This window comes from Python bivittatus, unplaced genomic scaffold (assembly GCF_059951505.1).
Source record: "Python bivittatus isolate LINGU-HERP-01145 unplaced genomic scaffold, Pbiv_v1 ctg000670_np1212, whole genome shotgun sequence".
In the NCBI taxonomy this organism is placed as follows: Eukaryota; Metazoa; Chordata; class Lepidosauria; order Squamata; family Pythonidae; genus Python; species Python bivittatus.
The window spans coordinates 9,160,516-9,184,505 of NW_028277094.1; the positions used below are offsets into that span (position 1 = coordinate 9,160,516).

The following is a 23,990-nucleotide window of genomic DNA, read 5'->3' on the forward strand; positions in this document are numbered from 1 at the left end:
AGCATTATGAAGATGCATTCTGGGAAGGCAAAATAATTCATCCATGGAACAGATTGGGTAGGCAAATACAGTAGTCCTCAACTTATGATCATTCATTTAATGACTGTTCAAAGTTACAATGGCATTGAAAAAAGTGACTTATGACTGGTCCTCGCACTTATGACCATTGCAGCATCCCTGTGGTCATATGATCAAAATTCAGGTGTTTGGCAACCAACATGTGTTTACGATGGTTGCAGCATCCTGGGGGCATGTGATCATCATTTGTGACCTTCCCAGTCAGCTTCTGACAAGCAAAATAAATGGAGAACCATGTGATTCACTTAACGACCATGGCAAAAAAGGTCAAAAAATTGGGCACAACTCCCTTAAAGAACGCATTGCTTAGCAATGAATGTTTTAGTCTGAATTGTGGTCATAAGTCAAGGACTACCTGTATTTCAAATAAAGGAGAGTGGCCAATTTTAAAAACAGCATCCTCCCTAGTAGCACAGATAAAGTGGTAGATGTATGCTCCATTAGATAGCACTATAAGGTTCAGTGAATCACAGGCAGTAAGGGCTGAGAGGGATCCTGGGGATCATGTAATCCAACCACTCATCCAAACCTTCACTGGAATCTTTTGGTCTGGGCAGAATGCATTGGGGGAATCCAGCTGACCCAAGGTTCATGGCTTAGTGTGATCTCTACATCCAGTCTGTGCACTCAAGGCATCATTGGGTTAGGGGAAATACAGCCAAGGGGAGTATAGGCTACAAGAAAAGATCCACTGCCTTCTTATATCTTGGAGAACATTCTAGAGCTTGGAGTTTTGGTTGCCTCTTTGCGGAACTCATGGCTTTCCCACAGCCTTGTAATGGACTTCCTAAAAAAGAAGATTCTCCTAACTAATCAGATGTGCAGATCCCAGCCAGGACTCTTCCACATCATTAACCCATGGAGATCATTTCTGAAGGACATCACAACATCCAGTCAAATGGGCTTTCCTTCTCTCAGCAACCATTTTTTGCTTCTTGATGACAGACAGTTTCCTCCATGGAGCCCTCTTCACTTTCAAGCTTGCCTTTTCAACAGCTTCCCCCAGTGTAGCATTCCCAGCCTTCCAAGGCATTCCAGGAAGTGCCATCCCCAAACCTTGGCAGAAGGCTGGCCATGAAAAGCTCTTCTCTGCTCTCAGGTTCAGCAAGGTCTCCAAGACCTAAAGGAGGAGCTGCCTAAAGGATTTGGCAGCCTCCAGTGTTGGCATGGCCCATTCTTTCTACAGCTGAGCAAAGAAATCCTTCTCCTCACTCAACATTGCAGACACTTCATTACATCTTACTACAGGAGGGGAAAACACAAATAAGTACACCATCTTCACATTTCCAGAATCAAAGAAGTCATTTCCAATGGATCGAGCTAGACCCATTGCTCTTCCTACAAGGGTTGGGAACCACCTTGGTTCCAGAAAAAGAATCGAGCCTCTTCTTGATTGTGGCTATTGCAAACTAAATAAAAGGTTCTCCCCAGCACTGGGAGATCATTTTGGTTTTTGATTGACCCCCTATCAGGGATGGGCTGTCTTGTCACCTGAGCGTTCATTTGACAGAGATAGCTACTATTGAGAACACGTGTCTTCGTTTCAAGCCATTTAACTTGCCTCTGTTTGACAGTGTCACAATAGTCATTTTCCATCCATAGAGAAATGGTGATTTAGTAGCAATGGATATGTGATAGAATTGCCCAATCTGTCACTCAGTCTTCTGTACGCTCTCTTGGCATAAAGTTCCTCCACAAAATGGTGAAGATGAAATGCAATATGAACACAGAGAATTCAACAGTTGGAAGGTACGTCAGAGGTCAACTAATCCAACCCCTCTTGATGCACCAACTGGGTGGCCTTCTACTCTCCAACCAGCAGAGCTTTTGCTGAGAAGAGAAAACAGAACTAAAAAATGGGATGAAGGACACGGGCCTTCTTTGTGGGTAGATACTGGCCAAAAAAGAAGCTATACTGATCAATTAAAAAAAAAAATTAAAAAACAGGAATACAATTTTGTTGCTTTCCCCCCCATTCCTTCTGCATTTATTCCATAAATAATGAGCAACTTTGAATGGAAATTCTAAGTAAATTAGAGCAAATCTTGGGTGTGATGCTTATTTTTCATTTTCTGTCCATGTTGACAAGAAAAGATATGGATAAATGAATAAGGAACTGCATTATTCTCTCTGGTGGAAGGTTATACATTTCTGAATTACACTTGACAAAGCATAAAATCTCACTGCAATTTTCACAAGAAAATGTTTGTAAACTGGGTTAAAATTTAAGGACATTGTCAAAGAAGGGAGGGAGGGAAGGAGGAAGGGGGCTTCCTTGTAGACCTTCAGTTTATCATAACTTTGAATAAATGTAGATAAATAAACCTGAATCACAATTAGGGATATAAGAGAATTCCATGAAGAATCCCTCAGGGAGAAGATTTGGACACATCCATAATAGAATGAATGTCAACAGGAACGTAATCTAGCTAGTATCTGTCCTTCTCGGATTAGGCAGTGGGCAACTTGAAAATCCATGTATTTAATTTTCAGAAAATCTCTGAGGTGGCTGAGTCTTTGGCTTTTTCTGAACAGAAATGCAGAAATATTTCCATCACTTTGGTATGGGGATTTTCCTTAGCGGCACTTCCTGAATTGACCATATGATACCTTGCATTGTATTTGCAAAAATATGGCAAAGATGTCTGTCTGTCTGTCTGTCTATCTATCATCATCTACCTCTGGTTTAAAAATTAGTGAACCCCAGCCTATACAAAATCTTATTCAGAAGTTGTCTGGTACTTTCTGAATTTTATAATACCTCATCTAGACTGGTTAGTTCCATCATTCCATGGAATCATTATCTTATTAAACAAGAGAGAAATTGCTCCGACCATATTATTGTCAACGGTGGCTAGACCCCCCCTAGGTTTCTCTCTTCATCGGAGTTCCCCACACCTCATCTTTTTCTTAGAAGGATTTATTTTAGAAATTATGATATTTCATGAAAAGCTTATATATTGTTTGGGGAAGAGGCGGCGAGCTTCTAATCTTGCGGCAGCTAACACAAAGCTTTATTTGATTTATTCAGCAATCTTTATAAATCTGCTTTTATGTTTTATTTGATTCCAGCCATTAGCCTGTGCGAGGAAGTAATGCTAAAATATACATCATATCAGCAATTCACTACACCGTACCACATTAATCTACATAAATCCAACCTGCTTGGAGGGTGTTTCAGGTTAACTTCACAACTCAGAAAGAGAGAGACGGAGAGATTACAGTAATTCTGCTTATGAGGTTTCTAGGAAAGTCACTTTTTTCCTCCTTAGCCACTGGCAGGAATACAAATGTTCTCAGCTTAAAAAAATGTTATGTTTAAATTAACTGCATCATCATTAACATGGTTTTATGTTTTCAATTTCAGAACGAGAAATTGCATATTACGCCTAGTATTTCCTCTGTAAGATTGATTTCCAGTTGGAGAATTGGAACGGGAAATCATTTGGCACAGAGTATACAGCTGAGAACCGGTTCCCTTGCAAATGTTGAAGTCTCTTGAAACAACAACAGCAGTAACAATATGGAAATTTAATTTCTCTTTAAGAAGCTGAAGGAGACTCACCATCAATACTGAAACACTGTTTTTAACATGGCTTTCTTTTCTTCTTTTAGTCAGTAAGGAAATTGGTGCTAGAAGCTTCATTTGGATTCTGTAACTGGGCAGTAATGTTTTTAGATATGGGAAAATTGTGAACTCTTCCTTCCTTCCTTCCTTCCTTCCTTCCTTCCTTCCTTCCTTCCTTCCTTCCTTCCTTCCTTCCTTCCTTCCTTCCTTCCTTCCTTCCTTCCTTCCTTCCTTCCTCCCTCCCTCCCTCCCTCCCTCCCTCCCTTGTAAATAATTCAGGCATGGGGAGGGCAAGGAATCCTTACTGGTGGGTAAAAAAAAATAGAGTTTCACGTTTCCATCTTTCTCCAGGACCTTTTCTCTTGTGCCTTGGAGGTTCTTGTTAGCATTACTGAAATCAGCCTTCCACTTTTTCAAAAGTTTGCTTGCCTTACAAAAGAGACATCCATTTCTCCCTGACTCCCAGAGAGCTTGAGAATTTCTTTTCATTTTCTTTTGATGCTGTTTTTAGCTGGCTTTATTGATGGAGGGGTCATACAGTCATGGAATGGTTGCTTTCTATCATTCTGAAGACACACACACATACACACATGTACACACACATACACACACACCTTGGTTACCCATACTTCTCAGTTTGATCATGAGACTGAAATGAATTGTGGGACGCAAGGGAGGTGGCAGAGTGCTGGATAGAGGATGCACAATGAAAGGCAGGATATCCCCCCCCATACCTAATTAAGGATGACAACCCCATCCCCCATCCATGACAGTTTCAAACAACAATTCTCTTCTACTCTGTGATGGAACGTCTAACAAAGCTGGGAAAGTGGAAAAGGAATCAGAATCATTGCAACAGAGACATCAGAGGAGGGGGGGAAGCATGAGATAAACACTCAGAGTAACTCTGCCTAATTAAGCTAGGTATAAAATGACCTGGAGAATAGCTTTGGGAGGTTTTCAAGACTGATCTCAAGCCTCCCAAGACTGGCAAACTCATGTCCATGTTCATTTCTTCAATACATAAGGCTGTCCAACTCCATCAGGCCTTTGGGTGGCATACAATATTTAAACAATTTGAAAAACAAAGAACAACAAACTCAGGAAACAGAAACCACTTGGAATTCTGGAACAATGTTTACTGCTAGGACGGTAATAGGATCTTGGGAGTCTCTCAAAGCCATTCTTCTGCTCAACCTATACCTAGTATTATTAAGGCAGAGTTGCTCTAGGTCTCTTTCTCGTGCTTCCCCCCTCCCTCTGCTGTCATGTCTCGTTTGCAACAGTCCTGATTTCTCCTATGCTTTCCCAGGATCTGTCAGACATTCCACCACATACAGAATGGGCACTTTTAAGCAGAAATGCATAAGCTTTTTTCTAAACTGTCAAGAGACAGTGGCTAGCCGTCAAACAGTTTGCATCTTGTAAATGGGGTTTTCTGATTCTCTTCCTACCTTTATAACTTCCAAATGCACCCATTCTTGCACAGAGGCTGCTCCTCCTTGCTCCAAAAAGAAGGGTAAATGAGGTATTTTCCTGCTATTAAAAATGCCCAGAGGAGAGACAAAGGCAAATACATTTTTCTTTTCTCCCCTTGACTCAAAGATGGTGCAGAGTAGGAGGATAAAAAACAAGGAAAGTTTGAACTGTAAGCCTGCAGTTATGGCTTACTCTACAGGGATATCAGGTCTCCTTATATTCTGCCCCTAATAGGTACATTTCCAGGAAGACCAGGCAATTTCTATGTGAACCGTCTTCTAGAAGATTCGAAACCCTTTATCACCTGTGCAGCAGCCAAACTCTGTTGCTGCAATGAAAATAAGGCATAACTGGTGACGGAAATAATCACTTCTGTTTTATCACTTTATGTTTAACTCACACTAGCTATCTTGTTTTAGATTATATATATTTTACTTCATAGTCTGTAATATTTTAGATTTACACTTGCACAAGTAATTAATGCCTCATTATAGCAGTGTCTGTCCCAATTTTGTGTGTTATTTTATCTTTGTTATGCTAGTATTTTATCTCAACTATTCAATTTTACTTTGGTGTTGTATTATTTTTTTTTGCTGGTCATTGACCAAAATAATAATAATAATAATAATAATAATAATAATAATAATAATAATGGCGGCATTTTTATGCTGTTCCTTTAGAAAAATAACTCCTCTGTCATTATATTCTGAGTAATATTTCAAATTTAGGTCACCAAAGTTCAGAGAAGAGTCAATTCATCAACCAGTTACTAGGAGCATAACAGTCTTAGTAGCTATTGCCACTTTGGTGTTCCTGGTCAAAATCAATGGAGGGCATAATTAATGAAAGGGTTGAGTGGGCACATGTCTGTTCCTGAGAAAGAATTCTTCCTTTAATTCATCTAATTATTACATTTCCCCCAATGGCCTACACACAATTTTCTCTGTAAAGTAACGGCTGCCAGTCTGAGTCCTTTGCACAAAAACTAGTTGGATAAAAGTGTTAAATGCACTTCAGTTAACAATGATTACAATAGCAGCAAATGAAGATGTGAGAAACGAAGTAAATGGAAGTAGCCCCAGACGGCTCTGAAACATTTCTCTATTGCCTTTCTAGCAACCGTTGTGGCCACCTTCCATTTAAAATAAGGGTCTATAGTTTAATAGACACAACCCAAAAGGAAAAAAAGAACACAGAAGGAAGAGGAAAATAAGCCATGGAGGTGGCTGGAGATGGGGGTGGCTTAATATGTGACATGTTTTCTTTAAAAAGCTCTGTAATATACAAAACCATATAATTTGTCCTCAGTTGCTATTCTCCACCACTCTTCATCTTCAGTGATGAAGAATTGAACCAGCTTTACCATATTTACAATCCTGATAATAACAGTTGGAACATTGACACAGATGTTTGTCCTATCCTTTACACGGTTTCTGCTGAATTCAACCTGATTGTTAATCTGACTCTGGATCCAGGACTGTGTATTCAACCTTTTCTTCACTATATTCCTCAGATCTGGACTCTATGAATCCAGATGGTGGACCTTTCAGGCATTGGGAGTTGGCTGAAAGACAGGTCATTCGACAAAGGAAGAAGGAATCTAGACCTGATTTGTAGCACTTGGATGATTGCTATCTGCTGTTCCTCAACATTTTAATTTTAATTAGGCATTGTTTGTTTATTTTGACAAAGTGATAAGAAAGACTTTTGAGCAAGATAGTCAATTTTGGGGGAAAGGGAATGGCTTCGTTTGTAATGTAATTGTCCAAGCTTTCTTTCATCTCCCCTTCCCAATTTTTCTCTTTTCCCTTTTTATTATTATCAAGATTAATAACCTTTAGGTGAGATGAAATTGCTAATCCCATGGTGTGTATATTTTTTGTTCTGTTAATTAGTTTAATTTTTTTTAACAAGCCATTCTCTTCTCTATCTTATCTCCTATACGACAGCTGAATATTGTATTTTAGGAAATCTCTCTCTCTCTCTCTCTCTCCCCCCCCCCCCCCATCTATTCACCCTGTTTGGTTTGTGTTAGAACATCCTGTCCTTAGGAGATCTCTTCTCACAGTGAAATTCCCAGAAGTATGAAAATGTACTATGCAATGCATGATTTGCTGATAATTTTTGTGAAGATATGCCAGGAGACCTATTTTAAGCTGTATGGATGGGTTTTAAAAGGTGGTCTTTCTGAAGCATAATGAGCAGGGTGGGTTTGATGTTCCTCTCTGCATTATGGAGACTGGGAGTACAGAACAAGTATTCAGATCCAGTATGGCTTGTAATGAGTTTGGATGGGAGACAGGGATTCCAATGGACTTGTGCAATCAACCAGAGCTTAAGTCCCGGTTCTAATGCCAGCCAGTGCTCCTAATAAAGAAGCAGGTAGAGATGACACCTATCTTTCAGCCCAGGATCACAGGCTGAAGATTGCTCAGGCTGTTTGAGGGTGCAGGCCCCTACATTTCAACAAAGCTATGCACTGAATTTGCCACTTGGTGGCCTGTTGTGGATCATTTATGTCAGTGTTGTCCAAACTTGGCCACTTTAAGATGAGTGGACTTGAAGTCCACTCATCTTAAAGTGGCCAAGTTTGGACAACACTGATTTATGTGATTTGGGCTGGAGAAGTTCATAACAAAAGATGGGATTTTGCTATATGCAGGTGGGTCTTCAATCTCTACTGCTGATCCGAAGAGTTTGGAGAATTAATTGGAACCATTAAGTTTTAGTGGTGGTCTGGGAAGAGGCTGGATGCTGCTCTGTAAGCAGACTAAACCAGTGTTTCTCAACCTCAGGAGCTTGAAGATGTGTGGACTTCAACTCCCAGAAGTCCCCAGCCAGAATTCTGGGAGTTGAAGCCCACACATCTTCAAGCTGCCAAGGTTGAGAAACACTGGTCTAAACAGTCAACTGCTCTTATTTTTACTTGGCAATTGTCTTTTAAAAAATGGTTTCTCTTTTCATTGGGGGGGGGGAACCAAACCAAAGCAGAAACTTTCGACAGCTGATCTCTCCTTTGCACAATTGCAGGGAGAGAGGGGAGAGAGGAGGGGGACAGGATTATTGATCCAGTAGATTCTAATAGCTCTCCAAGCCATTCCCATCCATCACTTGAATGCATATTCAATGAGCTTTAATCGGCAAATTTGTCACATTTGGAAGCCATTATGCTTTAATGGATTTATTGTGTTTGTTTAGTGGTTTTTTAAATATGATGCATGTACTCGGCTTTGCTTGCTGCATATTCAGTCTTTGGAATGGATGCTAAAATTGGAGCATAAGGCAAAATTACTGCTGGTATATAAACAACATGGTCTCTGGTGTGTTCCCATTGTTGTTTTTCAAACAAGCAAGAACACCATTCTAGAGCGAGGCGGTGGCTATATAAATAATTACAACATTTGGGAGGGGATTAAATCTAATGTGTATGTACAGGCTTAAATGTAGACAGAACATATGCTCAATCATGGATTGAGACACAAACAAACCATTTATGCTATTTCAAGAGTGTTATGCTGACATGGGGATTATTGTACATGTGTGTTGGAGGGAGGGAGGGAGAGAGAGAGCAGGACACTGATTTAACTAGTTCAGTCGCTTATGAAGTCTCTTGACGTCATCACTTTGCTGACACTGGACAGTCTCTGTTTGCCCTTTTACTTCTGTTACAGAAGGGCCAGGAGGATATTTCTACTTCTGGACATCCACTCAGCCTATGAGCTTCCTAGGCAGGCTGGACTGACAGCAGTAGCTGGACAGATAGACTGACAGACACAAGAGATCTAGTGTTGATTGTTATCTCGATACTGGCCATACTGGTTGGTGATGTCTCTAGCATTTCACATGAAGATCTTTCCCAATGCTCCTTGAAGACTGATCTTCTTAAGTTGTACAATTGCTTCAAACTCTTCATGTCCTGATGGACATCCTTTGGCCTGTGCTGTCTAATGGCTTCTTGGAATTCTTGTAAGCTCATATTTATCAATGAAAGTATTTTGCCACCTTGTCTTCTGTCAGTCTCTTTTTCAATTATCTTTGATTTTTTTTCAGGCATCAGAGTCTTCTCCAGTGACTCTCACCTTTGCATTATGGGTCCAAAATATTTAGTTTTAGCTTCCTTATTACTGCTTCCAGGGAGCTGTCTGGTTTTACTTCCCTTGGTAGTGAATGATTTGTTTTCTTCTTGCAGGCCAAGATATTTGCAACCATTTTCTCCAGCACCACTGTTCAGAGGCATTGATTTTTCTTCAGGTTTTCTGATGGTTCAGCTTTCACAGTGAAAGTGAAGATATTGAGTATTAAATCTGAGACTTTCTGTCTGTTGGGCAAACAGTCTGCCATTGAAAGAGATTGCCCAGTTCATAAAGCACATAAGAATGGTTGTCAACCAGGATCTTCAGCAACTAGGACAGTGGAATCATGTACTCCAACCTAGCTTCTTCAGGCAAATGGTTAGGAACATGAGACTGACAATCTCTGAATGCTTTCTGTGTCTTTTCTGACCTTGCACTCTAATCAGAGCCAAGTGGTAGGATTAAACACCATTTCTATTTATCCACAAAACTCACAACATAGACTAGGACATTGTGGGAATTAAAACAGCAGCTAGATTCAGTTACCCAATTCTACTTAGAATGGCAGTGGATATTACTCAATAGTTGCAACAGTACTTTTATTTGGTATGCTCTTATACCTAAGCATAGTACAAGACTTGATTATTTTCCCCACAACAACCCTGTGAGATAGGTTGGGTTGAGAGTGACTGGCCCAAAGTCAACCAGTTCCATAGTTAAGGGTGAATCTGGGTCTCCCCATTCCTAATCCAATAGTAAGTCATCAAATAGAACCATTTGACAGTGGTGGAAATATTTTAAGAACATCTGCAAATCTAGAGCCAGCTCTGTCGGTACCAACAGAAAGCACTTGTACTGCACAACCTGATGACCAAGCAAGGTTTTGTAAAGATGCCATCTATGTTGCTAAATGATCAGGGGTCTGGAAACTAAGTCCTAAGGAGAGATTGAGGGAATAGGGCATGTTTTGCCTTGAGAAGAGATATGATAGGACTCTTAAAATACCTGAAGAATGATCACACAGAAGACCATGACTTTCCATGAGATCTACGGAAGAAGATTGAACAGCTACACAATAGAATCAGTGCCCTGCAGAGCTGATAAGATCCTCTCTATTGTGTATTTCAAACAGAGGCTGGTCTACCACCTATCAGGGATTCCTGAACCAAGCTAGAGGCTGGACTTCGTGACCTAAATAGCCCATCCGTCCCTCTCATCTGTTTCTATGAATGTGACCTCCTTTATTAATTAGCTGAGACCAAGAACCAATCTTTATGCATTGAGACAATACAGGACATCCAGAGGAGTCACAATCAGAAAAAGCAGCTGCAGTTCAGAATCTTTTATGGCTTTCTAGAGTCAGCCAGAACTTCTTGGCCTATTTATTGTGAGTGGTGAGTTTCTTCATTAAATGCCCCCATTTTCCAAGGATTAAAATGGGAAAAGGATGACCCTGCTGGGCACAAAGCACAGTGCGTTCTGACAAAAGCAAATGGTTTTAACAACACAGATCTTCTTTATGATGCTAGTCTCTTTAACTCGAGCGCTTACAGAGTTTTGGAAATAGTACCTTAGTGGTTTCTCTTTCATAGTTTGCTCTATGATGTTTTTACAAAGTCATGGTTACAGCTCTATGCTTATATATATACTGATAAACAGCATATGCCAGAGGAGTGGGCCTTTGGGGGCAGTTCATTCTTTTTTATTTTTGTTTCTTTTAAAGACCGTTTGAATGATTATTTAGCTTAGTTCTTGGCCTAGAATTCACTCAACTGCATTTGCTTTTCTGATCTGAAGGCCACAATTATGAGATGAGAAGCTAGAACCATCACACTCAAAGTGGAATCATAAAGCAATTTTGTTTCTTCCTAAAGCTTGAAATTCCTCATAGAACTGCCTGGAGATGTAACTAACTAGGGTAAAGATGCTGCCATGAAAGTTAATTTTAATACAGGTTTAAATACTTGATGCCCCCATGTCCATGGATGACTTAACATTTTGGCTCAATTTTGTTCCCCCCTCCTGCACAGGTGACCAGTGTATGAACAATGCTGGCTTTCAAAAGGCACTTGTAGCCATGATAAACAATGAAGAGAAGCTATGGGCAGAAATGAAGGAAGATTATAAAGGGAATTTGATTGAACCTACTATCTAGAAGGACTGTTTACACATCTAGTAAGGATAACACCACAAGTTGAACTCAACTCCAGATGATTTCACAGACCCAACCGTGCAGTTTTATTGACAACAATGTGGAAGGAGTTTACTTTTGCCTTCTGACCCTGCTTAGCTTCTGAGTCCTATAAAGGTCAACCATCTGCTGAGACAGACACATGTTAGCCATCAACTTAAAATCTGCCCCCCTTTTAGAATTACTTACTTTTAGGGTAGTGTCTTTCCTGGGCATCTTCCAGGCTGCCTCTGTCTCTTTAAATCACCCAGACAGCTCCTCCTCCAGCTGATGACATCATAATAATGTCAACAGTTGGCAAGCTATAGAAGACTGTCTCCTTTCAGATAGGTTATGGTCTCTCTTCCCGCAACATGGAACACACTGGGGAATTCCACTCCCCCGTGCAACAACATGGGGATCAAGCTGTATCCAGTATCATAATATCCAGATGAAGTCTATAGGGATGTTAATGGACTGCCATTAAAAGTTGATTTAAAGAAAAAAAAAATGTAAGGAACATTTCCTTTTGAAGAGAGCTCAAGCCATACCAAAATCATAGAATTTCACTGAAATCTTCTTCTACACTGAAAGAAATATTCTAAAGCAAATTTATTCCCATTTTTTTATTGTAGGAAACTGGCCTACAACCCTAACCTACAACAGGAGGGTCAAGAATGATTTTCAGAAGCTCCCCAGAGTTCTTGGGCCCTACTCAGAGATGTCAGAACTGAAACTAGAAACTTTTGCACACAAAGCAAGTGTTCTTCCACTCAACAACATCTGCAGTGAGCCTCTACTAAGGCCTGTGTGTGTAGAATCTAAATTTCTCAGCTAGATCCCAATGGTTGCATCTTTCCAGTTGGGCTATCCTGGTTATTCAACAACCTACTTGTGGAAGCTCACTCTGGTCGTTTCTTAGACAGGCTGCAACAATTTTGCTCGGCATCTGATTTAGCACAGTGTCTGTTCTCCATTGAAAGTTAAACTGTCCTGTTTTGTTATACTCCACTTTTTAAACTTAGGGATTAATGTGGGCTTCGCTCTATTTTTAACACTGCAGCTCTTAATGTCTTTGTAAAGGTGAGATACAACTGTTTCATTATTTCAATCATCCATGCTTATCCTTCAGGCCAAGGGGGTTGGAAGGGCTAGAGAAATCCTCACTCTCAAGTTAAAAGTTGATGGGTCCCAGCATTTCTGGATTGGTGATCTATCTTGGGACAGGAACTGTCTTCTGCACACAGTAAGGATTGGATTTTCCTTTAAGATAGAATGTGATAAAATGAGTCAACACAGGTAATAAAGCTCATTGGTGGGACTCATTTTCCAATCCTTGTAGCCTGATCACCCTTTGTACCTGGACTACAACGACAGTGTAGAAAATATCCCATCTAAGCCAGAATTGTTACTGTATTGGTTGACAGTTTAATGCTTCAGGCAAGTGTCTCTCCCAGCACTAGAAGGATGACAAGATTTGAAACTTTATTTATCACTAACCTTTCTATGCTGTTTCTCTTGCACCAGCTCAGAGTGCTATACAATGTAAGGAAAAGTGAAACACCACAGAATGAAAGAAGACAACAATGTAAAACTAAGATGGTGCTAACCCTCAAGGAGAAGATCCAAACAACATTCCTCAAATCCAGGACCTGGTATCTCCCAGGACCAGGTTTTCACTCTCTCTGTTGAAACTCATCAGGGTCGTGGTGGTCTATATATAAGAGGAGAAACTATTCCACAGGAGGAGAGACACCACTGAGATCCCATTGAGACTGGGATCTCTGCAAATGCAATTTCCTAGGGATAGGACCCTTAGTTAGCCTCCTGTCACTGATTTTGCAGAATGAGCAGATTAATTTTGGACCATGAAACTTGCAAGACAAATATATGTTATGGAACTATGGTTTTTCCCTAATTGTACTCTCTCATGGGCACTATCCTTGTTTTTCTGAAACCTCTGCACTACTTGAGAATGGTGCGATCCATGTGAACACTTGATGCAATCCAACTCTAGGTCCTAATATGGAGAACAGTGTTGGAGATCAGAGTTGAACAACTACAGGCCCAGAACCATTAAATTACATTTCCTACACATGAAATCCAATCAAATTTAGGTCCTGCCTCCATCCTGTTTAGATTTGGAAGGCAACCCCCTGCATACACTTCAAAGACTACGAGTGGTCCTTCAAAGGTCCTCAACCTGAATGACATTATGCAGCCCCGCTTTCAAGCTTCAAAAAAGTTAACCCTCAATCCCATCGTTCGTGGTTAAGCTTTGTTGGTTTTACCTCATTGAGTCTTCTTTGAATCCCTTAAATTGGGCTGGGGCTGATTTGAATTTCATGCTACGGAACTCTTTCTGTTTTGAACCACAGCCGTTTTCACTTAAAAACAAAGTTATCCAAGATATAATCTTCTTTTGTTCTTTCCTTTCTTCCTTTCTTCTTCATCTTCCTTTTCCTTTCCCCCTCTTTTTTTTTAAGTAACAGAAGAAAGCAGATTATTTCAATTAAGAACCTGTCTGTGACGCTTGTAAGCAACATTTCTTCCGAGTTCAGAGCTTTAATGGCAATTTTTTACATTTCTTTTCGGCGTTGTGTCAGAACTTAATTTTCAGGGCTTTATTGCCAGGGAAGCTTCTTAGCATTTTGATCCAGTACTAAAAACCAGGGCAGGTAAATAGCATCAGTTCCTCTTTAACATTAGAACAAAGAAACCTCTAGACATAAGAATTAAGATTTCCTGAACCTTAAAAGAATTGATAAGACATTCTGGAAGGTTCTCCAATATTTGATTTGGATAGACCGGACATGAGTAGCCTTATTTCTGTTGAAAAAAGGACATAGGTTAATATGAATGTGATTTAATCAAGCAGAGGTGTGGCTAGACCTGAAAGAAAGTGGGATTATGCATTATTTCTCTTCCTGGAATGTGTTTTCCTCTTACTCTGACTCCGTCTTCTCTTTCGCCCTGTCTATGAAGTGAGCTTGAAATCAGATTAATGGCGGGCACTTGGCCAACATTTATATAAACTAAGATTGTGCAATACTTCAGGTTCAAAGGCTAAAAGACTTTGGTCACATATGGAGCACTCTTTGGCAACTCCTTCAACCAAATACATCTTTTCCTGGGATTGTGCCATAGCTATGGAAGCAGCCACTTGACCTTGGGAAAAGAAGCAGCTACTTTAAAGAGGTACCGGCATGGCCATATGAGGCCTCTCCATGCACGCTACAGCACCTTTTCCTCTTTGAAGTCAAATTGCTACATAGCATCGTACAGTTGTTGGATGCTGAGAAATTTTCTAGAAACTAAAGCCGACGTTGGCATCAACTCACCCTAAAAAAAGTGGAGGGCCTGAAAAGAAATGCGTCCACCCCTGAAAAAAGAATTGACCGCCGTCCGATTGTTATTTCAAATAAGATTATATTAGATGACCAGCTGAAGGAGTACTTCATTGTATCATATTTTCCCATGGACTTATTTAACGCAGGTGTTAAATAAGTCATCTGGCCTACCACTTAGGATTTTGATAGGTGATGTCAGAGGAGAATGACGCTTCTGGAGAGGCTTCCGGAACTGCTAAATAATTCATTCTGCCAATTTCTGGAAGCTTCTAATGTTCACGTGCACTGAATTCAGCCATGCCCAGGCCACCCAACATCCCATACCACAGTGCCCAGGAATTCATACAGATTTAGGTGCAGAACATTCATAATCTTACAGCTGATCACCTTAGCTGTTTCCAGGTGGCCTCCAGACATTCTGGATGTCAATCCCTATTAGTATTCACCCATGTGGTCAGTTGGAGAATTCAAAACGGGAACCTCTTGATCTGATAAAGGTGTGAATTGTTTTTCAGTGATATATCATAAACCTGGTATCTATATGTGTTCTCTCAGCTGGGACCCTTTTCCTTGCCCCATTTAACACACTAGTTAGGCCAGAGATGTAAATTATTCAGGACTTGGTGGTTAACATATAACCGAATTAAATCCCCCTTGTCACAGAATCTTTTAAAGTAATTTATAAACATCCTGAGAGCAGGCCATTTATTAGGTGAGGCTAGCAAATACTTTATTTTGATGGGAAAGTCTAAAAGCAAGTGAGCCACTAAATAATGAAAACAAATTAAGAGACTCATTTGGAAATTAGTTTGAGGAATGGCTTCATCTGCGAGGCACACTGATCTTAATTATTTGTCTTCAATAAATATTGCCTAAGCTGCTTATTAATATTATACTTGCACTGAAACCTTACTGGTGAACTTGTTCTGTGCAATGGGTGTATATTCAGGGAAGTGGAAATATCTTCTTCCCGAATCTCTCAATCTCTGGGAAGAGTCAACTTCTTCAGATATGGAGCTACTGCTCAGGAGGCATTTCCATCATCACCCTTTTGTGAGGACACCTTCTTTCCTCGAGATCCCAGCTAATCTGGGATCACATACTGAATATGGAGGTATTCCATCCACGGTAAAATATCTGGTCAGATAGGCGGCCTTGAGAATGAGTTGCAAGAAAGCAGAGGGACATGAGAACAGTCACGTAGGTGATCTCAACCAATTGATCCTTCTGCTGCCCTTGCTCTGTGGTGGTATGGCTTCCTCTTTTCACAGTTTTTCAGCTAAAAATCAATCAACCCATCACCAAGTGGAAAGTACATTTTTGCAGGTGTCGAGCCTTTTGAAAATATGCCCCCTTACATGTTGGTAACTTCTCTTGTTGGCTTTCAAGAGGAGAGGCAGCCTATGAACAACGTCCATGACCCAAAGGAATCATAAATGTCCTAACGCCGGGAGTATTAGAAGCGAGAAGCCGCTAATAAAACCACGTTAATAATGATAATAAGTCTCTAATAAAAAGAGAAAGTTTGCATTCCTTTGGATATCTCCGGTGACAAACAGCACAGAGGTTGGGAAGAAAAAGAAGTTTCAAGCTTAAAGGCTTAAAAGGGAATTCAAATGCCACTTCCAACTAAATTGCATCGTTTAATGTTCCTTGTTAACTTTCAGATAACACGACTGCATTTTGCTTTGAATGTTCTGAATGGCATTATTGATTGTTGTCACATTATCCAATATGAAAAGCGTGCAATGAAAATCCTCTTGAAGCCTGATTGCTCTTCAGAAGGAACTCCTGCTGAAGCGTTTCAAAGAATGAATTACCTTTAATTCAACTCATAAAGACATTGCCATTTTTTTTTGTTTTGCTTTGCTTTGTTTTACTTTCTGGGCTCCCAGATGATTCGTTTTGACAAGGCAGAGAAGCTCCAAAAAGAAATGATGAATCTTCTTCAAGTGCAGCCAGATATCCTGAAGTGTGTTCCCATTTTCAAACAGATTTCCAACAAGTATACTCAGTCTTCAGGGTTAGAATCTAGGGGCAATTATCACTGGAAGCTGATAATGGCCCACGGTTTGCTTTTATTTGAAATTTTTAAAAGATCATTGAAAACACCTTCTTAATTAGAGTTTCTTATAGAGTCGATAGTGGTGAATCCTGCTCAGGATTGTTGAAATGGATCTGATAGACTACTCAGATACAATATTTAAAGGAACAGCTGTATATTATGGGAACTGAAATCTGACACACCTGGAAGGCATTGGGTTGGGAAGTCTGCAATCTATATATCCATTATTATTGTTATTACTATGGTTGGTTCCACAGATGTTTAGACTGGATTTGGCATTTTTGTCTACCCATCGAGTCCTTCCCAAGGACCTGGATAGGCAGATGTTGTCTGATGGTTTGATGGCGTTCAAGGTATCGTTGCAGGATATAAGCTGTTCCAAGTAAAGCTGCCTTTTGCAACTGACTGTGGGTGGTTTTGTCAATGCTGATGGTGTTCAAGTGGTGCTCCAGTTCAAGTGGTGTTCCTAAGGCACCTATTACTATTGGTACTATCTTAATATTATTATTATAATCTTCACATATGAGATTCATCAAGAGTGGGCAAAATTTGAAAGTGGCTTGCCATATTCTTTCCTATAAAAAGTTATGATTCTCTTTAATGGGCATTCGTCTTGTCCTTGGTTGCTTAGAGCTACCAGTGGAGCAATACCTTTTCATCCACTTTTTTGGATGCTGATTGAATTGCAGCATGAAGTCTGGTCATTTAAGGGTAATGTGTGGTTCACTTTTAAAGAAAAAAACCCAGTGAAATTGGGAAAGAACATGCATTTCTTGACCATCAAAGGCATTTTCTCTGTTTACCCATCAGTGATTGTAAAGGCATGCCACTACTTTTTAGTTTTCTGCTGCTGAGAAGGCTAAATTTGCATATTGCAGTTGTTCTTGAGAATGCATTAACCTCATCACCATGATTTCTTTTGCCCTGTTTGGTAGTGAGCCCTTGGCTTGGATCCACTTCGAGGCCATCTAGGCTGCTATTAAACCCAATAGATCCTGCTCTGTTTGTTACACAGCCATGTTCTTGCAAAGATTTTCCTAACAGTTCAGCTGAAATCAAAGAAGGACATTAGAACTCCTAATGGGATTCCTTCCTTGTCATCAAATAACTTTCAAAGCTAAGAGGTTATGCCCATAAGCTACTGGAAATTATTGAGTACGTGGAATGGCCCTGTCTGAGGAGGCAGATCCCAAGCAAGGCTAATTCCTTCCTAATTCCACTTTCTTACTTCCCATAAAACCCATCTCAAAGCACACCTTTTCTGTGAAAGCTTTGACGTAAGCTCTCAGTCCACACTTCCTAATTGAATGCATCCTAAATAGAAAAAAACTGAAATGCATCCCACTTTTTGTACTTCTGTTTTCTCCTCCTTCATCTGCTGACTCAATTTTGTTTTCTAGGTGGGGGCAGAGGCCTATTCTCTTGTTCTTTGAAAAATGCCACGTTGAAGGATACTGTTATTTGATTTCTTCTAAAGAAAGAACTGTTCTGTTTCAATAGACATTTCAGCGGTAATGTGGGGTGGCATTTTTCCCACTGTATTTTGTTACTGTTGGTGGCTATTTTTAGTTTTGATACAGTGGTTTTATTGGGGAACAGAGGGAGATCTTACTTTTACTGTATGTTGTCATGTATTTTATGGTTGTAAACTGCCTGGGCTGATAAAAGTCTGTAGTAAGCAAGTAATCAGTAAATAAATAAAGGGCTGTGTTCATTCAGAGCATCCAGTGTCATTTCCATATCCATGGAAATGCCAAGTCAAGGTCAGAATTCTAGTTATCTGAAAAAAATCACCTTGCTAATCTTGTATCAAGGCCAGCTATGTCACCTACCAGCTACAAGGGCCTGAAATTGCTCCTCCTCCTCCTCCTCCTCTATTTACCTGAATTTTCTAAACTAAGGAAGAATGGAGGATGACTAGCAAGTATATGGGATTTAATAGGAGTCACAGTACTGAACAATAACTTTCTATCAAATGATTCAGATTTTAGGCAGGTTGAGTCGGCAAGTCACATCCACAAAAGTCACATCCACAAAAGTCACATCCACAAGGTCCCAGCTCCCCATAAGCAGAGCTGGGAAACTGAATTGAACAAGGCGAGGTTTCCAAACTCAATGCACCCATTCCTCCGCAGACGTTCTCTGAACCTGCCTGAACAACCTATCACTAGAACAAGGAGAAGCACTGTAGCAATCTGGCTTAGAAACTAAAAATAAGAACAACTCTATATTTTGGCTTTGAATGATCGTGTGTAAAATCCATCACCATCCAGGGGGCAGTAGTTGATTCTCCTTAAGAAGTGAGCAATACTACTGGACCCTTGGATTAGATAGGGCCAGAAAGAGCCGAGGTCACCAAAATTCCCTACTTCCTGTCTTCAGGTTTAGATCTAGCTTCCCATAAAAGGCCTTTCACCCATTAAGTACATTGCCTACCAGAGAGGTCAAGAATGATCTTCTCTCCCTGTTCCAAAATCTGGCATAAAACTATACACCATGATTAATGCCTCTATTATTATTTGCAACACACTGCTCACAAGGCTGCCTTTTCCGATAAACTCACCTACAATACCCTTCTAGGTTGCAATCCTAACACACTTCTGCTTAAAGATACAAAACTGGGTTGCTGTTGTTATAGCTAACATGCCTACTAGTTTATTGGTGAGACGGTAATTCTAGGTGTAACCTTTACAGGTGTTGGGCACCAAAACAGTACCTGTCTTCATTCAACCACCTGCCCACCCATCCATCTCCATCTGGGCCATGCAGAACTTTGAATGGGCATTTCAGTTTGAGACATCTTGGACTGAAGGACCCTTCTGTTTGAAGCAGCCCTTTCCTTTCAAGTTCAGGTTGGAGCACCTGCAGCACTTCAATCTGGATCCAGAAAATAGGGATTAATGGTCAGAAACCTCTTTCTTCTGGAGAAGAAGAGCTGGCCAGATCAAGTCAACTTGCTCTGAGTTGATGCAGAGCAACTTGAATTTCTGCTCCTTGGCACAGCTCTGAATCAGATGCCAGTGATGCTTTGGACTGAGGTGATGCTGCTGCAATCTTGCAAGTTCATCAAAAACGGATAAAGTTATGGCAATCTCATTTTTGCAACATCCTATGAGATTGCCTAAATCTTGTTCGATGTCTTAAAATTATTGCTATTTTGAAATATTCTTATGGGGGGGGGAGTGTTAAGTAGATGCCAACTGCTGTGAAATTTACTACCCACAGGCACCATGATGCCAACCCCATTAAATAAAATAACTCTACATAACTTTCTGCAAGGCAATGCTGTGTGTTTTTTGTGACACAGCATCATGGTGCAACAGTGAAAAGCAGAGAGACACACTGAGCATCTGGCCAGCCTCCCCTCCAAATCTGTATCCTTCCCCTTGCAGATCAGCATTCTTCTTGTAAAACATGGCAAAATAGAAATGACAGGGAATGCTTTATTTCCTTTTTTTTTTTATGGCTACTCTGCCTATCAAAAAATATTAACAAAAATGGATGGAGTCTGTGTGCTCAAACCCCCAATCCCAGAACATCCTATCGCCAGAAGCAAGTTATGATTGACATTCTAAGTCTATGCTTCTGGTTCCCTTGACATGCTGGGGAATTCTCCAATACAATGTAGTTAAGACAGGTAACAGTGAGGAGGAAGGAGGTAGACTCCTGCCCTCAGGCAGACTCAGTAGGCCAAAAGAAAAAAAGAAGAAAAGGAAAAAAAGAAGAAAAGCCCTGGTAGCTACAGAAATTGTGAAGAGATGGAATCACTGTCCTGTCAAAGGATTCTTGAGCTGTTCCAGAGCTCTGTCCTTCTTTCACCAAACCACTGCACCTTCTTGGCCCAGAATTCTCCTGCCACCCATTGGTGTTCTCTGTGAAGGCCTTTGTGCTGCAGCTTATATCAATTATCCAGTGGCTGCCCAAGGGGTCAGTCTCCAAGCCATACACCACTCCTTTTCCCCCAGCAGGATTCAGTCCAACCAATCAGTGACCTTTCCCTTTTTTTAACCTTCTCAGTGTAATTATTACCAGCATTCAGCCAGTTGGTGGTAGTGTGTGGTAACGTCCATGTCATCATATAAGAAGACCCTCATCATTGCCCTGATTTGCTTTTAAAAAGCAAGAGTGACCCAAACAGGAATTTCCAGCAGACCCAAAAGTTCCTCAGTCAACTTCTTCTCTCCCTCGGAGTCCATTCATTGGGTTTCTACATTCCCAGTGAGCAGAACAGGATCTAACCATCTTAAAAGGCAGAAGGGCAGTTTAGAGAAACTTCTTGAGACAGCTGCTCAACCATGAAACTGATCTGGGGAACAGAAGGGTCTCTCTCTCAAGGGGTCTTCAAGAAAAGGCAGGACAGGCTATCTATCAAGGACATTCTAGCTCATGACGTCATGACTCTGCAAGACTTGCTGCTCTCAACACGCCTTTTGACCAAGGCTTTTCACAAATAAGAATGAATGACTATTCCAACGAAACTCAAGGCAAAAATGGAAAACAGAAGTAAACTTGAGGAAGATGGCACAAAGCAGAGGACGATGAAAAAGTTATCCACCAGGGCATCATTCTCTCTTTGGTGGTCACTTCATCAATCAGTTCCCCAGCACCCTTTGCAAATTATTTTATCTTCCATGCAAGAGAACTATATACACAATTCTTTTGCCTCCTACGTTATCCACAAAAGAACCCAATGGGTAGGTCAGTCTAAGAGATAACATCTAAGTTCATATGATACGCTTAGCCTGGTTATTGAATTAGCTCTCGTTCTGGATTTACACAATGTATCCAATTGTAAACTAACCAAATGGGGTAGGTTTGTCCAACATGCTAAGCCACCACAAAAGCTGATCAAGGTTAATATTAATCAGGTTTCATGAGAAGAAGGTGGTTATTTAAGTCTTTAACCTGACATGAATATATCAAGAAGTGTGAAACAAAGTGAACCGGTAACTTACATGGCTTAATGCGGATCTGAATCCAGATTTCCCTGGTCTTAACCCAGATCAGACAGTGGAAGACAGTCATCAGTTTCATCCTTAGGCCCACTTAAAATGTGTCAAGCTGTAACTAAAAAGAAAACGAAAGTACTTACGATTTCTGTGGCACGGATTTGGTTGCAACTTTACTGGTAGGCTCATTCCATTCTGAAAATAAATGAAGCAAAGTCACTTTCATTGCTCTGATTTTTGTGGCAACTGCGCGTCACCCCACAGTATCTCTCAAGGGCAAGTGATGCCACCTTTGGCCATCACCCCTAATAGGACAAAGCATTAATGAGGAGCATGCAAAAGCTAACTTCTTCTGTGGGGCGGAGCTGAACTTCCCATCCTTTGTCTTACAGGACAATAGATCAAGAGAAAAGCTGATGGTTTAGAGAGGTTGTCTTCTCTCAGATCACACTGGTTGGAGATGGTGGAGTATAGTGCAGCATTCTTAGAGCGCCCCAAGTGTCAGGAGGCTGGTTTACCCTCAGAGCAATGAAGACTTACTTTGCACATTGTATCCTGAGGTCAGATGCTGGCAATCCTACAAATGGAAACAAACAAATGTGTTAGATTAATTGCAGAATGGATACATTGACAAAGAAGGTAAGCCCACTAAAGTGTTTCTCTAATACAAGCTTAACTATAGATGAATATTCATTCATTTGTCCCCACCCCCATACTCCCAAGACCTGTGTCGCTGATATTAAATGAGAACATTTGCCAATCTTCAGGATTTCAGACATACAGTATATTCCCCAGCCCTATCTGCAGGTGTCAAGGAACAAACATGAAAGCTTCTGCATACAAATAATGAAATCCACCATTGAGATATCCTGCTTCCTTATAGCTACCAAGATATTAGGGTCCATGTCTGCTATAGCTTCTGAAAGATTATGATCCATATTTGTCATACGTTTGTGATATAGTTGGGCACATATTCACCTACAATATTAGCATGACTGCTATGAATTTTACCAGTTCAAGGATTCCTGCAGGTGAGTTGCCAACACATTTAAATGCATAAAAGAGCATGCTGCTGTTATTTTATGATTTCCTTCTTCTTATCTATTGCAAGTCCTGGAGACAATCTATCTATGTGGTTGCTAAGAGTCAGCCCTGACTTGGTGGCACATAACCAATCAGTTACTCTTTTGCAAACCCCCATGAATAGCATAAACCAGGACGCACAATTTCTCAGAGCACAATGGCTGCCCTAGGCTTTGCATGGGGGCATTACAGGCTACACTCAAAAAACAGACAGCCCAGAGTTCATTTGGGGTAGGGTTTCAGACATGTACATTTGAAGAGGTGAAGTAGATGCCTTCAGCCTTTCAAAGACTGAACACTTTAAACCACTGATGGCCTCAAACTGAATAATTTTTTTTCAAATTTTTAGCCTTAGTCTGGGTCGGCTCTCAGAGCCAAGGTAGCTAGTTGTGGTCACTCTGGGCCACATTTTTTTTTTTTGGTGCTTCTGATGGATGGATGGATGGATGGATGGATGGATGGATGGATGGGGAGGGAGGGAGGGAGGGAGGGAGGGAGGAAGGAAGGAAGGAAGGAAGGAAGGAAGGAAGGAAGGAAGGAAGGAAGGAAGGAAGGAAGGAAGGAAGGAAGGAAGGAATTCAGTGGAATTAACTCATGACCTTGTCCACCCATTGAGATCATAGGAGAGGCTATGCTTTGAGAGGTGCTGTGTGAGTAGGGCCCTTCCTCCTGTGTGCTGCTCAGGTTATGGAGTTCCTCATCCTAATATCTATTCCTCAGAAAAGCCAGAATTATTTTAACCCATTTTGGGGTGATAGATTCTAGAAGTATGTACAGTGGTACCTCGGGATACGAACTTAATCCGTTCCGTGACTCTGGGCGTATCCCGAGTTGGTCGTAACCCGAAGGAAATTTCCCCATAGGGTTCAATGTAAATCCGGTTAATCCGTTCCGCCCTCTGAATTTGGTCGCACCCCGAGGCAAATTTCCCCATAGGGTTCAATGTAAATCCGGTTAATCCGTTCCGCCCTCCGCCCGAATTTGGTCGCAACCCGAGGCAATTTCCCATAAGGTTCAATGTAATTACTGTTAATCCGTTCTGGCGTCCACGGACCACACGGAAAGCGGCCGGGCGCGGCGTGGTGCGGCGCGAAAATGGCCGGGTGCAGCGCGGCACGGTGCGAAAACGGCCCGGCGCGGCGCGGCGCGAAAACGGCCCGGCCCGGCGCGGCGCG

General features: G+C 41.0%; 1 protein-coding gene across 2 annotated transcripts in view; it reads right to left on the reverse strand.

Annotated features, from left to right (window-relative positions):
- AFF2 (ALF transcription elongation factor 2) overlaps positions 1-23,990 on the reverse strand; it is a 294,472-nt gene that overhangs the window by 92,854 nt on the left and 177,628 nt on the right. For both annotated transcript variants that reach the window (XM_088151636.1, XM_088151635.1), the window contains 2 exons: positions 22,273-22,309; positions 21,876-21,927 (listed from right to left, as the gene is read on the reverse strand). In XM_088151636.1, the coding sequence (XP_088007762.1) occupies positions 21,876-21,927; positions 22,273-22,309 (89 nt within the window). The remainder of the gene's footprint in view (positions 1-21,875; positions 21,928-22,272; positions 22,310-23,990) is intronic.